Below are 14,027 nucleotides of genomic sequence, written 5' to 3' on the forward strand. Positions count from 1 at the left end.
GTTTACCTATTAAGTCTGCTTGTTTTGTTCACACATTGTTTTTGATATAATGGAATTTTATGCGACTCTCATAAAAATGAGGGGTTTAGCCAGATTTAATCAACTATTTTCTTCATAAGGAAATTGCTGAACTGTAAAGTCAGGAATATAACAGTTGTTTTCCATTCTTTTGATGTGTTTTTTAATTAATTCCCAAAGCTGCTGGTGTGTACTACATGTAAGAGTTTTTAACAATGAGTTTATTTCTAAACACATTATGATATTTATAAAAACATAGTTACTTCGAAATTATAAATGCAAAATATAGCCAAAACTGTGATTTCATAAGATTTGACAAATCATGAGTACATTTATAAAGGAAAGAAGAAAAACGTTCAAGGGCAATAACTCCTCTCATGTGTCTTTTGAAAATTTCAACCAAGTTGACTTATTTTTAGATCTTTTTTGCTTAGCGTTTTAATGTATATTGTTGCTCTCCATCTTTCTTTCTGAAAAAAAAAACCTACATTATATGGGTTTTTCTCATTTTTAAAGTCTGTAGGGTTGCCAATATTTTTTTTCATCAACTAATGCACTTAGTTTAGATTTGAACTGAGCCACAGAGCTACCTCTACTATGAGAACAAATAGCTTCGTATAGTTCAGGTATTGCTTTTTTTTTTTTTTTGAAAAGAGCAACTTGTTTTTAATTTAACATTCTAAGCAAGATGATAAAGATTCTTATGTAAAGGAAAGCAAAAAAAAAATATAGCTGGTTTATTAATTTTATTGTGATAAACTTTGATCACAGTGATATGGCACATGGGTGTCTTCCCGATTGTCCCACTTTTTGAAATTATAGGTAAAAAGGTAATGAAATGTTGTGGGGCAATCGGGAATATGTTTGTGGGACAATTGGGAATTTTAAATGTGGGACAATTGGGAATTGTTTTAATAGTGTTTAATTTGTTTTTATACTGCAGTTAATTAAAGGTTACTAATCAGTGTAACTTATAAAATTTGAAGAAAAAAACATGACAAAAAAAAAATATCTACATTTGCACATAGTAGGTACAATTGATATATCATCACACATGGAATTTAATATGAAAGTCATAAAATTTTGGTCTTAGTTGCACATTGGTTTTTAATTAGTTCTTGTTGCCTTTGAACTAGCTGTCAGTAACTGCAAGTACTCTCAGATCTGTACTTAGTGTCTTTGTTCTGGTGCTGTATAAGTAGCCGTCCACGTCCTTTGAGTTTTTGTTAGATGTATTTCTGTTTGTACCAATCTGATGAGATTAGCATTTTCAACTGATTTTTATAGTTTATTCCCATGTTGTACTGTTTCAATAGTTATCAAAGGTACCAAGCTTATAATTTGATACGCTAGACGCGTTTTTGTCTTCACAAGACTCTTCAGTGATGCTCCTATCAAAAAAGATAGAACCAATCAAGTGTAAAGTTCCACTGTCCGAGGTCACTGGGAGGGTTGTCGCCTTCAAATAAGTTTAACCCCACCACATTCTGTATGTGTCACAAGTTGTCCCAAGTCAGGAGCATGTGATTCAGTGATTATCGTTTGGGGCCTCATAGCTATACGGTATGGGCTTTGTCCATTGTTGAAGGCCGTATGGTGATCTATTGTTGATTTCTGTAAGACATGGTCTCTTTGGGAGAGTTGTTTCATTGACAATCATACCAAATCTTCTTATTTTTGATGTAAGTCTGGTTCTTCTTTATACATGTAGTTAGTGAATAGTCCTGTCGACTGCAAACTCAACGGGAATATAGTATTTGAAAAAAAACTTTAAATGTGATTCTTGGAAAGGCTGATCTGGCAAAATTCTAGACAGCAGCAATCGTTATCAACAAATAAAGTTGTTGGGTTCAGTTGAATCTACCATTGGGTGTTAGCAGTCTTCATTAGTGCAGAGAATGTTGTATTAATGTCCTCGGACTTCCCTAGTAAAATTGCAAAGACTAGTGGAAACATCTCTCCATCAACAAGATCGTGTAGTGTAGTATGCAAATGAGTTTAAACCTTTTTTTTATATATATATTGCATGCATTATTTCTATATTTATTTAAGAACTTCCCAGAGAAAAGTAGTCAAAGTTTAGGTATTGGAATTTGTTTTATGAATAACGGAACATTGTAGATATATTTCATATAAATATCATATTTGTTTAATCAAACATGTATTAATCTAATGATTTAAAAAACATTTTTTTTATACTTTTATAAAATCAATATTAAATGTGCAATAAATAATTATTGTTTATTTAGTAAAACAAACAACAGTCATCTTGTTTATCTAAGAACATCTTACTTCATAAAATAATGTGGGACAATCAGAACTTTTCATGTGGGACAATCAGAACTCTAAAATTTTAAAAAGTGGGACAATCGGGAATAAACCGGCACATGTACACATACAAACAAATCTTAACAACTCACTATTATTGTAATGAGCTATTCCAGGTAAAAATCTATGGCTTAGGGTCACGGGGTGTACTTGACAAACGTTTTTTCATACTCCTCCACCAATAATTTTATTTTCAAATATATAAGAATTTGTATTTGCTTCTTCCATATTTCATGTTTTTCCCACAAACAAATATTATGTGAGCTGTGTCGGGTACACTTTTGAAATTGATTTGATACAAGAACCCTACTATATAGACCAAATTTCATCTTTTAAATTATATTTGAAAGTTCCAAAACCAATCAAAGTCATTTACATGTACATTTATATTGTTTATACAATCACTGGCATAAGGGCTATTTCTATCCAACGCACCACAGTGTGGTGCCAAAACATATTTTTTCCCTGGAATAGTTCTAAGGTAAAAAATCAATATAAAACAGGAGATGGTTTTATTAGTTTTATTTTGATAAACATTTGATCAGTATGGAGGGCCCTCATGGGGTTTTTGATTATGTGATTACTTGGCCGTTTTTTTTAATGATTATTTGATTATTAAGCCAAATATTTCATGATTATTTGATTACCTAGGACTGTATTTTTAGTTTATGATTATTTGATTACTAAAGATAAGCAAATATTTAATGATTATGTGATTATATTGGCAAAAAAATGGTGATTATGTGATTACTAGGACCCCCCATGAGGGGCCTCAGTATGATATGGCACATAAACAAACAGTTAAATCATTTAACAATTCTATCATATATAATTAAGGACCATTCCAGGAAAATGTATGAGTTTTAAAAACCATAATTTTTATGTTAATTTGTAACAGAATATATTTTCTTTGTCCTTATCACTTAGACAAACTATAATGTTGTGTCTTCACCTACCATGTTTTTTTCCTGGAATTAACTTCTGGATTGCCACTGAATATTGACACATTCAAATTCAAATTTAGGGAGAAATGCTCAAAATTACTTTGACTGCAACGTGTTGTGTATTAAACATTGAAACCTGTCGGATTAAACCACTAATTATTTTTTCTATAATTATCGCAAATAATTTTATAACATACTGTTTTAAAAGCCATTTTTAAAAGTATTAAAACTCATTAATTTTCTTTGTGTTTGAAAGAAAAGTAAGTGAACAAAACAATAACAGCACAAGTTAAATGATGGCCATCACCAAAATATCAAAAAGTTGAAAATAACAAAAGTAACAAAAAAGTAACATTTACTGACTAGAGACAGGCAAATATACATTAAATAAATTGTTGGCACAGAGATATGTCTAGCGTGTATGTAATTTCGTTAATAAAATTGAAATGTTGACATTAATTGTAAATAAAATTGAAATGTTGACATTAATTGTAAACAGGACACCTCCACTGAGTCATATAGGTGAGACAAAAATTTTATGAACATATGACATTGGTTCATTGTGCCCTTGATAAAAGATAATGATCAAATGACAAATAATTCCTTTAAGCAATGTCTCAGCAGAATTTGAAAGCAAGTAAAATTAAAGAACCATAGTGAGCACGCTCACATACCCCACGTCCCCACATTGTCATTGGAGAAATTAAATAAGTGTAAGAAAAAAAAATTGTATAAGAAAAAATATTGAATAATAATTTCCTGTCAATATGCACATCTACATAGTATGTCCTTATTATCTACAAAATTTCATGAAATTCTGTTGTGTGGTTTCAGAGGAGCTGAGATGACAAACTGTTGCAGAAGTACATTGAAGCAAATAAGTTCAAAGGGTCTTTACTCCTAGAAAAAAAATGAATCGTAATTTCCTGTCGATATGCACATCTATGTAGTATGTCCTTATTATCTACAAAGTTTCATGAAATTCTGTTGTGTGGTTTCAAAGGAGTTGAGATGACAAACTGTTGAAGTAGTACCTTAAAGCAAATAAGTTCAAAGGGTCGTAACTCCTAGAAAAAAAATTGAATCGTAATTTCCTGTCGATATGCACATCTACATAGTATGTCCTTATTATCTTAAAAGGTTTCATGAAATTCTGTTGTGTAGTTGTTGCAGTAGTACATTGAAGCAAATAAGTTCAAAGGGGCATAACTCCTAGAAAAAAAATTGAATCGTAATTTCCTGTCGATATGCACAACTACATAATATGTCCTTTTCATCTAAAAAGGTTTCGTGAAATTCTGTTGTGTGGTTTGAGAGGAGTTGCAATGACAAGAAACAGGACTGAAGGGCGGACGGTCAGACTGACGGACGGGTCAAAAACATTATACCCTCCGCAACTTCGTTGCCTGGGGTATAATAATATTCTTTTGCAAGGGTACGGCAAGAAATGGCTTAAGTTCTATTCATAGTAACAATTAACTTTATACTGAGTTAAAATAAAGCAGATACATTTCACTCTGTTATTCATTCTTGATCATAAGAAAATCAAGATAATAAAATAATGAAAACATTATGCTATAGAAATTTTAAACACAGGAAAATATTTTAAATTATCAATAATCTTTGAGGAAAAACATGGGTGAAATTTAAAGGGCTAAATTATTTCATCAGCATGTGTTATAATATATATACAAAAAAGGCCATTCTTAAAAATTAAATTATTTTATTGTGTAGCATTCAGCAAACAGAAATTAGTCCATAGGCTTTAAAAAATATCATAATAATACTGAGAAAATTGTTGACCTTTAAATACTGAGAATAATTCAAATCAATAACATACACAAGTTGCATCTATATTACCTTGCAAATAAATTTTGGTTTTAACACAATTTACTTATCAAAAGCATAAACAATCACTATAAAATAATTAACATCTCATATATAAATAAATGTAAAACAATTTTGGTTCCAGTAACTTAATGATTCAAGAATATACATTGTATGAATTCGTTACAGACAAAATATTATACAACAATTCAATATCTCCATAACCACAAATACATATTTTATTAGACTTTATTCATATTACCCGCTTTTGATTCCTGAGTTGTTGTTTTTTCGACAGGTCACCTTACCTTTGGTTGGACATATTGGTAATTGGTCAAGCAAGAGCAACTTAAACATGTTAAAGAAGTTTAATCAAAACCTATACAAATTAGGGGGAAATTTACTGCCTTTTATGTTTTATATATACATACATGACAAAAACATTAAACTCTCCCCCACCCCCTTCCCAAATAGCACTAATTTCATTTTTGATTTTACTTCTTATTTGACAAACTATTATGAATCTACAAAGGATTAGTTTACCTGTTAAAAATTTATATAATCAGAAGTCAAAAGTTGGTAATATCAAAATAGTCTATTACAAAACTATTCTATTTGACATACCTGCCAATACATAAATTCTAGGATGGAGACTCCTTCTTTTATCTATTTACACTTTAAATCTAACTCTTTGGAAAAGTCACCTCCTGGGGAGGTCAAGAACTCACTCTTTTTACCAAATGTATTTACACATTTTTTCATCATTTGAGACATCGAATTTGAGTAGAAGCCAGTTTGTTTTTCTTTGTTGACATAGTTCTTTGATTTAAAAGTTATTAAGATTAATTGTTTTTAAAGTGATTAAGAGTAAAACGAACTACTGAAATCCAATTTTGGACATTTTTCCCTATCATGTCTATTTGGTTTGCTTACACATTGTTGTCATATTTACAATGGAATTGTATTGAACTTTCATACTAGAGAGAGGTTTAGGTCACATTCAAACAAGCTTTAGTTCCCAAGGTAAATTTTTAAAAACTTCTAAAACTGGTATGAATTTTGGTTTCCCATACAGAAAAAATGATCACTAGGCCAACTGGCGGCCAGTTGAACTAACAGTTGAGGGGCAGTTGAGGGCTAGCTGGCCATCAGTTGAGCAAATAGTTGAGGGCCAGTTGAGGGCTACCTTGATTTTTTTTTAGCAACATTGAGAAAATATCATAGTTGAGGGCTAGGTGTCCAACAGTTGAGCAATAAGAGTTGAGGGCTACCTGGCCAACAGTTGAGGACCAGGTCATTAAAAGTTGAGGGCTAGGTCTTTAAAAGTTGAGCATTATGTGGTCATGGTGGTAATTGCAAACTGATGACTACACATTGTAGAAAAAATAAATTTAAATTGTGTATTTTTTTTTAGCCAAAATACTGCTGAAAGATCTCAACTCACAACAAACTACATGAATGCTTTATCCTTGCTTTTCGAAAGTTATCTAGTAAATAAGAATAGATCTGTAGTTTTATACCAAATTTATTATATTAGAATATTCTTATTTTTATTAGTAATACTTTCTAAAACAAATTGTCTTAATAATAAAATAAATATGTCTCAATTTTTTCTTCACCCTTAAAAGTTAAGAAGACACTTTAAATATCACTATTTTGAACTAAAAGAGCATATACACTTATTCAAAATGGTGGAAATCAAATCTTATCCAATGTACTTACCAAAAGATGTTTCCAGAAATATGTGTAAAACATCAATCTTCCTAAATCCAAGAGTCATGTCATCAGAAGGATACACTGCACTTTTCAATGTCAATACAGTTATTTGTAACTTTTTTTTGTATACTGTTACCCATTGTAAAATTCATATTTTATTCATGATAGCTAGAAGACATCTTTGCTTGCCATGTGTATGCTCAAACCCAGTTCAAATTTTAAATGTTTGAGGTTCTTTAGGGTATTGTGATAGTGTGATCCCTTTGAGATTTGCCCCTAATAATAACTGTTAATTACATAAATCTTGAATATTTGATATATCTTATAATAAAAGAAATACTGTTTGTTTTTTATCTTAATGTTAAAGTTATAGTTAAGTTACAATACAGTAAAATGTATAAAAACATGTGCTTCCCTTAATTTTGCCTCAAACTTTGTGTACATTTATAATGATACTTTCTGTCCATTTGCACTATACACACAGAAAACAGATGGCACTAAACATTTATATCACCTGAGGTCATATTTCTAATTGCTCAACTTTTGCTCAACTATAAAAAAAAATATCAAAGTATGGATGCTCAACTTTTCTTCAACTACAAAAATTTCAAAGTCTGAACGCTCAACTTTTCCTCAACTACAAAAATTTCAAAGTCTGAACGCTCAACTTTTCCTCAACTACAAAAATTTCAAAGTCTGAATGCTCAACTTTTGCTCAACTATATGAAAACCAAAGATCAATTGCTCAACTTTTCCTCAACTTAATGGCCAGCTTCAGTTGAGGGCCAGTTGAGCGACATCTATCAAACATACAGTGCTTGGCCAGGTTTGGGTTGAGCTAAGATGCTCAACACCTAGCCCTCAACTATTTTGCTTAAAACAGCTAGTCCTCAACTGTCCGCCATATGGCCATCAACTGGCCCTCAACTTTTTTTTCTGTAGGGGTAAAGACATTTAAAGATGACTTGGTTTATAAGATGCCATGTTGCAAGAAATCCAAAATCGTGTTTATACGTGTAGTAGACAACAATAATTGCTTTCTAGACAAAATGATGGAATGCTTTAATCAGATGTACTACAGTTCAATGTCTTGTAAAATGAATTTTTCTCTGCCATTTTGATTTAATAGAAAAGAAAGGAGACGGGTATCTATCCAGGACACAAAATCAGTACGTGCAAATTAAAATAAACACTAAAAACAAGAAACAGGGCTTTTATTGCTGTTGGAAGTTCATTTCAAAGTCACAGTGAGGTCAACACCAGGGAGCATTAAAAAAACTCCAATTTCAATTATACCAGCCAAACTTTGAAACCTTCAAGAGAAAGACCTCCCCCTTAGAGATTTCCAGAATTGTATAGTTTGCTTGAGAGATTTCCCCTCAAAACAGGAGGCCTAGGGTTGGCAGGTACGAATCACTGCAAGTTAAAGAGTGCATCTAGCACCCTTTGAGTGGAATTCTAAGCAAACTAACAATCACAGCACAACTGTGAATTCGCCGTTTCAGAATCTAATGCATTCTGGGTAATATTTTCGAAAGTGTACACCAAAACGTCGTGATTGGTTAAAAACGTCATAAACAATGGTAATTCAACCAATGACGTGACGTTATTTTCATTTTGGGGTACGAACAATGAAATTACCCATGATGCTTTAGATTCTGAAACAGCCATTTACAAAACAAAGTCGTTGAGTACTTATCTAGTAAATAAGGTCAGTTATAGCAATCATTCCTAACACCTGATTGAAATTAAATATCTTTTAATGAAAAAATTGTTTTAAAAAGGTCTTTTCACAATCAAAATACATTTACAACTTCCATGTAAACTTGTTATCACAAAAATAATTGCTTTTGAAACAAAAATAATGTAACGTGTTAAGCAGGACGTGCACTACAGTTCAATTTAGTGTAAAAAGGTCTTTTAGCAATCAAAATAAATTTTATTAACAACTTGGTATGAGCTTTTTATCACAAAAATAATGTGATGTGTTAATTAGATGTACACCACAGTTCAAGGTAGTGTACAAATAATTTGTTTACGTCAATCATCATCATGATCATATAACAGGGTATTATTTGAACTTGGAATTGTTTTTAATTATGGAATTTGCATTATTTCTTGTGCTAGAAATTTTTACAGCTGTTATCTTTTAAAACAAAATATGATATACAACTGCAAACTCCAAAATATCTTTCCGAAATTGATACATGTATATAAGTAGGTGGCGAAGATCATTCATTTTCTAAAGGCCAGTTTATGTCTCTTTTTTCCAGCTGACGGAAGTTCTACCATCAGAAAACTATCGTTATGGCCGTAAACTTGATACATGTATATATAAAGAAGGTCATTTAGATCCTTCATTTTCTAAAGTCCAGTTTATATCTAATACTGTTAGCTGATGGAAGTTCTACCTTCAGAAAACTATTGTTATGGCGGTAAACTTGATACATGTATATATAGAAGTAGGTGGGTTAGATCATTCATTTTCTGAAGGCCAGTTTATGTCACCTACTGCTAGATGATGGTAGTTCTACCATAATAAAACTATCGTTATGGGGGTAAACTTGATACATTTATGTAATTAGTAGGTGGCGTGGATTCTTCATTTTCTAAAGGCCAGTTTATGTCTCCTGTAACCAGCTGAGGGAAGTTCTACCATTAGAAAACTATCGTCAACACTCTTCTTGCAGTATTTGTAGAAAAGATCAGCCGATTTACACAAAATATCATCCAGGTCAATTTTCACACTGAAAAGAATAAGATAAAACATTACCCAGGTCAACCTTTACACGGAACCAAAAAAAACCCTTTTTTTTCATTTAAAAAGGGACATAACTAGAGAAGGGTGATAGCGACAAATTGGAACTTGATCAGTATTCAATTGAAATAAGCATTGAAGATAAGTTTCATAACAATTGTTTCAGGTTAAAAAACGGCAAAAAACAGAAACAAATTTTGGGATGTACAAGAGTAATCCTTAATGCCGCCTTTGTCCATGACAGGAGTCATAAAAGAACAAATAGTTCCTTATTGCCAGTAATTTTCGCTGGTGTAAAATTTCACGATTTTCAATGAATAAGGTATAGCAAATATTTTGGCGGATTGAAAACTTTTATCAATACCTTAATTAGCATAAAACTTTTAAATTTAAAATTTTATTTTGGCACTTTTGTTCTATCTGTGAAAATAAACGAAAACGAAAAATTTACACCAGCAAAAATAACCTGCTATACGGTACCATACAAATCAATCATCATCCTTAATGGAAAAAAATACAGATTATGCAGGTTAATCTTAATATGCATTAAAACAATTTATATTGATATTTAAAATAATATTTTTTTTTTAATTTCTGAAAATATATAGACCATGATGATGGATCAAAACATGGGATACATTTTAAAAAAAAATTTTTGGTCTAAAAGCAAGAGCATTGCAATGACCTACATGACCTAGAGGATTGTGTTTCACTCAATGAACTCACAGTTCAGATAACAAATATTATCATGTGAAAATGTTAAATGAAAATTAAGCAATTAATATAAAAATAAACCTTTGATACAAAGTTTTAGTGTGAATTGTTTATTATATGCCAGCATGAAGATACAGGTGTCCCTTTTAAGTGTTATAATGGAACAGATAACTTTTGTATTCATTCATACACTTAATGAACTATTTAGAAAACTTTCAAATAAATTGATATTCTTAAGATTTTTACCAAGAATAGATTACCTCAACTGTAATTGGCAAAACCTTTAGTAATTTTGACCCTCTCAGTGATATTGTTGTCTTTTTTCAAAACTACCTTTGCCCTTTTTTTTTTTGGGGGGGGGGGGGGGGGGAATGTACCATTTTAATGGACATTGGGAAGTTTTGAATAAGAATTAATTGTAGTTTTTCACGTAATACTTTGAACTGGAAAAGAACTTTTTGGGAAGGGGCAAGAAACAGAAAAATGAAGGAACTCAAAACAAAATGCAAAACATTGAAAACCTCGAGTGTTACAAAAACCGCATTGATTCAAATCAGAAACCAGGATCTCCAAAGCCCTTCATAATATCAAAATAATAACATGACAAGAATGTGTCCATAGTACACGGATGCCCCACTCGCACTATAACTTTCCGTGTTCAGTGGACTGTGAAATTGGGGTCAATACTTTAATTTGGAATTAAATTTAGAAAGACCATATCATAGGGAACATGTATACTAAGTTTCAAGTTGATTGGACTTTAACTTCATCAAAAACTACCTTGACCAAAAACTTTAACCTGAGCTTCGCACTATCATTTTCTATGTTCAGTGGACCATGAAATTGGGGTCAAAACTATAATTTGGCATTAAAATAGAAAGATCATATCATGGGGAACATGTGTAGTAAGTTTCAATTTTGATTGAACTTCAACTTCATCAAAAACTACCTTGACTAAAAACTTTAACCTGAGCAGGACGAACGGACGCACAGACGGACGAACAGAGGCACAGACCAGAAAACATAATGCCCCTCTACTATCATAGGTGGGGCATAAAAACAAAATTTACACTGGCAACCAATAGCAACTTACTTGTTTATAACAGTAAATACAGCAGCAGTATCTGTACTCTGTAATAAATCTTCCCGACATTCTTCTAACAAAGCTAAACACATGAACAACTCAAATGTGTATTCACATTCTGTATCCAACCTGGCTGTTCTTGTTATTCCACCTAAAATACACGTTATGTGATTATATATTATCTGTGATACAGACTTGTATCAGGAGCCTGTAATTCAGTGGTTGTTGTTTGTTTATGTGTTACATATTTGTTTTTCGTTCAATTTTTTACATAAATAAAGCCGTTAGTTTTCTCGTTTGAATTGTTTTACATTGTCTTATCGGGGCCTATTATAGCTGACTATGCGGTATGGGCTTTTCTCATTGTTGAAGGCCATACAGTGACCTATAGTTGTTAATGTCTGTGTCATTTTGGTCTTTTGTGGATAGTTGTCTCATTGGCAATCATACCACATCTTCTTTTTTATATTGTATAATAAAACTTAACCGTAATCACTGATCCGTGAAATGACAGGTCAGGTGAACCCATACATGGTATACTGTGGATTTAATTCTTTTCGTTGGTATCATTTTTTTGTGGATTGTTGAAAACTAAAAATATTCATGGATATTTGGTTTTGTTGTTTTGCCAATCTCTGCATACAAAACCTATTGAAAATATGTTATTCGTTGAACATTTTAATTCGTGGTTCACCTATACCCAAGAAACCCAGGAAAATTGGTATCCAACAAATAGTAATTAATCCACAGTACCAAATATAGTTATTTCATTAATTACTCAGGACATAATAAGTGAATATTTCAGATGACAAAAAAACTCTAAAATTATTTTCAAGCAGTCGATGAACCATGAAAATGAGGTCAAGGATACTGGATATATTACAGACAGAAACTTTATAACATAATTCATCTGCATATAAGGAAGAAAACACCTGGGAGGTCTTCTACTTTCTAAAATATTAAGCATTATACAATAGTTGACGTCTTCGCTGCCATCAAACTTGTTAATGAAATAAATCTACAAGAAAAAACATGTTAATTGAATAAATGTAAAAGAATAAACGTGTTAATGAAATAAATCTGCAAGAAGAAACGTGTTAATGAAATAAATCTGCAAGAAGAAACGTGTTAATGAAATAAATCTGCAAGAAGAAACGTGTTAATGAAATAATTTGCACTCAGTCTAACATGTCTAGCTGTGAAATATTGCAAAGGGAAATAAGTAACAAATAAACTCATAAGTAACCAGATGCTCCGCAGGGCACAGCTTTATACAACCGCAGAGGTTGAACCCTGAACGGTTGGGGCTAGTATGGACACAACATTCAAACTGGATACAGCTCTGAATTTGGATTGTGATTAAATAGTTGACACAGCATAGGTTTCTGACACAGAATGAATGTAGTCTATTGAACTTAAAATGTTTTTTTTTGCTTTTGATCAATTCACTATGCTGTTGAATATTAATCCTTTGATATTTGAAGAAATTTTCTTTTTCATTTCTGAAATCTGAAATAAGAAAAATTGAACCCCACCAATTTTTGTTCACCTCCCCCTTTCCCTTATTCCAAAAATGATCTCAATTCAAATTTCTAATGGAGTTTACTACTATTCTGGACAAAGAAAGATAACTCCAATGCAACATTTTATATTGGCATATTTCCAATGAAGTTCATTAAACTAAAGTTTTTGGCAAATTTCCAATATATACATAATTTAAGAGCAGTTTAGGTGAGATATAAAAATGAGTTTCAATTACCAACCTTACACTGTTTTTAAATTATGTTTTGTACTTAAGTAACTGTCCATTAACCTGGAAACCCTTTTCCACCCTTTTTTGCACCTTATTCCTTAACAGTTTGAGCCATAACTCCCAAAGACAATTCTTACCATCCCTTTGTGGTATTCCAATATCCAAAATCTAAATACATGGTTAGATTCATCATATCAAAAAACCCCAAGAATTCAATTTTTTATGACATCAAATAAAGTTCAATTTTGGACCCTTTAGACCTCAATGTGGACCAATTTGATAACCGGTCCTAAATATTAAAAATCTAAATACATGGTTAGATTCAGCATATTGAAGAGCCCCATATATTGAATTTTTGTTGAAATCAAACAAAGTTTAATTTTGGACCCCGATTTGGACCAACTGGAAAACTGGGCCCATAATAAAAAACTAAGTACATGTTTAGATTCAGCATATCAAAGAACCCCAAGAATTCAATTTTTGTTAAAATCAAACTAAGTTTAATTTTGGACCCTTTGGACCTTAATGTAGACCAATTTGAAAACAGGACCAAAAATTAAGAATCTAAATACACTGTTAGATTCGGTATATCAAAGAACCCCAATAGTTCAATTTTTGATGAAATCAAACAAAGTTTACTTTTGGACCCTTTTGGCCCCTAATTCGTTGGGACCAAAACTCCCAAAATCAATCCAAACCTTCCTTTTGTGGTCATAAACCTTGTGTTAAAATTTCATAGATTTCTATTAACTTATACTAAAGTTATTGTGCAAAAAACAAGAACCAGATGCTCCGCAGGGCGTAGCTTTATACGACCGCAGAGGTTGAACCCTGAACAGTTGGGGCAAGTATGGACACAACATTCAAGCTGGATTCAGCTCTAAA

At 31.7% G+C, this 14,027-nt stretch overlaps 1 protein-coding gene across 1 annotated transcript in view; it reads right to left on the minus strand.

Annotated features, from left to right (window-relative positions):
* Nucleotides 1-2,852: 2,852 nt before the first annotated feature.
* Nucleotides 2,853-14,027, minus strand: part of LOC143051635 (uncharacterized) — a 31,534-nt gene continuing 20,359 nt past the window's right edge. Inside the window, exons 10-11 of the mRNA XM_076224536.1 lie at nucleotides 11,399-11,540; nucleotides 2,853-9,580 (exon numbers count right to left, since the gene is read on the minus strand). Coding sequence (XP_076080651.1) covers nucleotides 9,436-9,580; nucleotides 11,399-11,540 — 287 coding nt within the window. The 3' untranslated portion in view covers nucleotides 2,853-9,435. The remainder of the gene's footprint in view (nucleotides 9,581-11,398; nucleotides 11,541-14,027) is intronic.

The sequence above is a fragment of the Mytilus galloprovincialis genome, chromosome 11 (assembly GCF_965363235.1).
Source record: "Mytilus galloprovincialis chromosome 11, xbMytGall1.hap1.1, whole genome shotgun sequence".
NCBI lineage: Eukaryota > Metazoa > Mollusca > Bivalvia > Mytilida > Mytilidae > Mytilus > Mytilus galloprovincialis.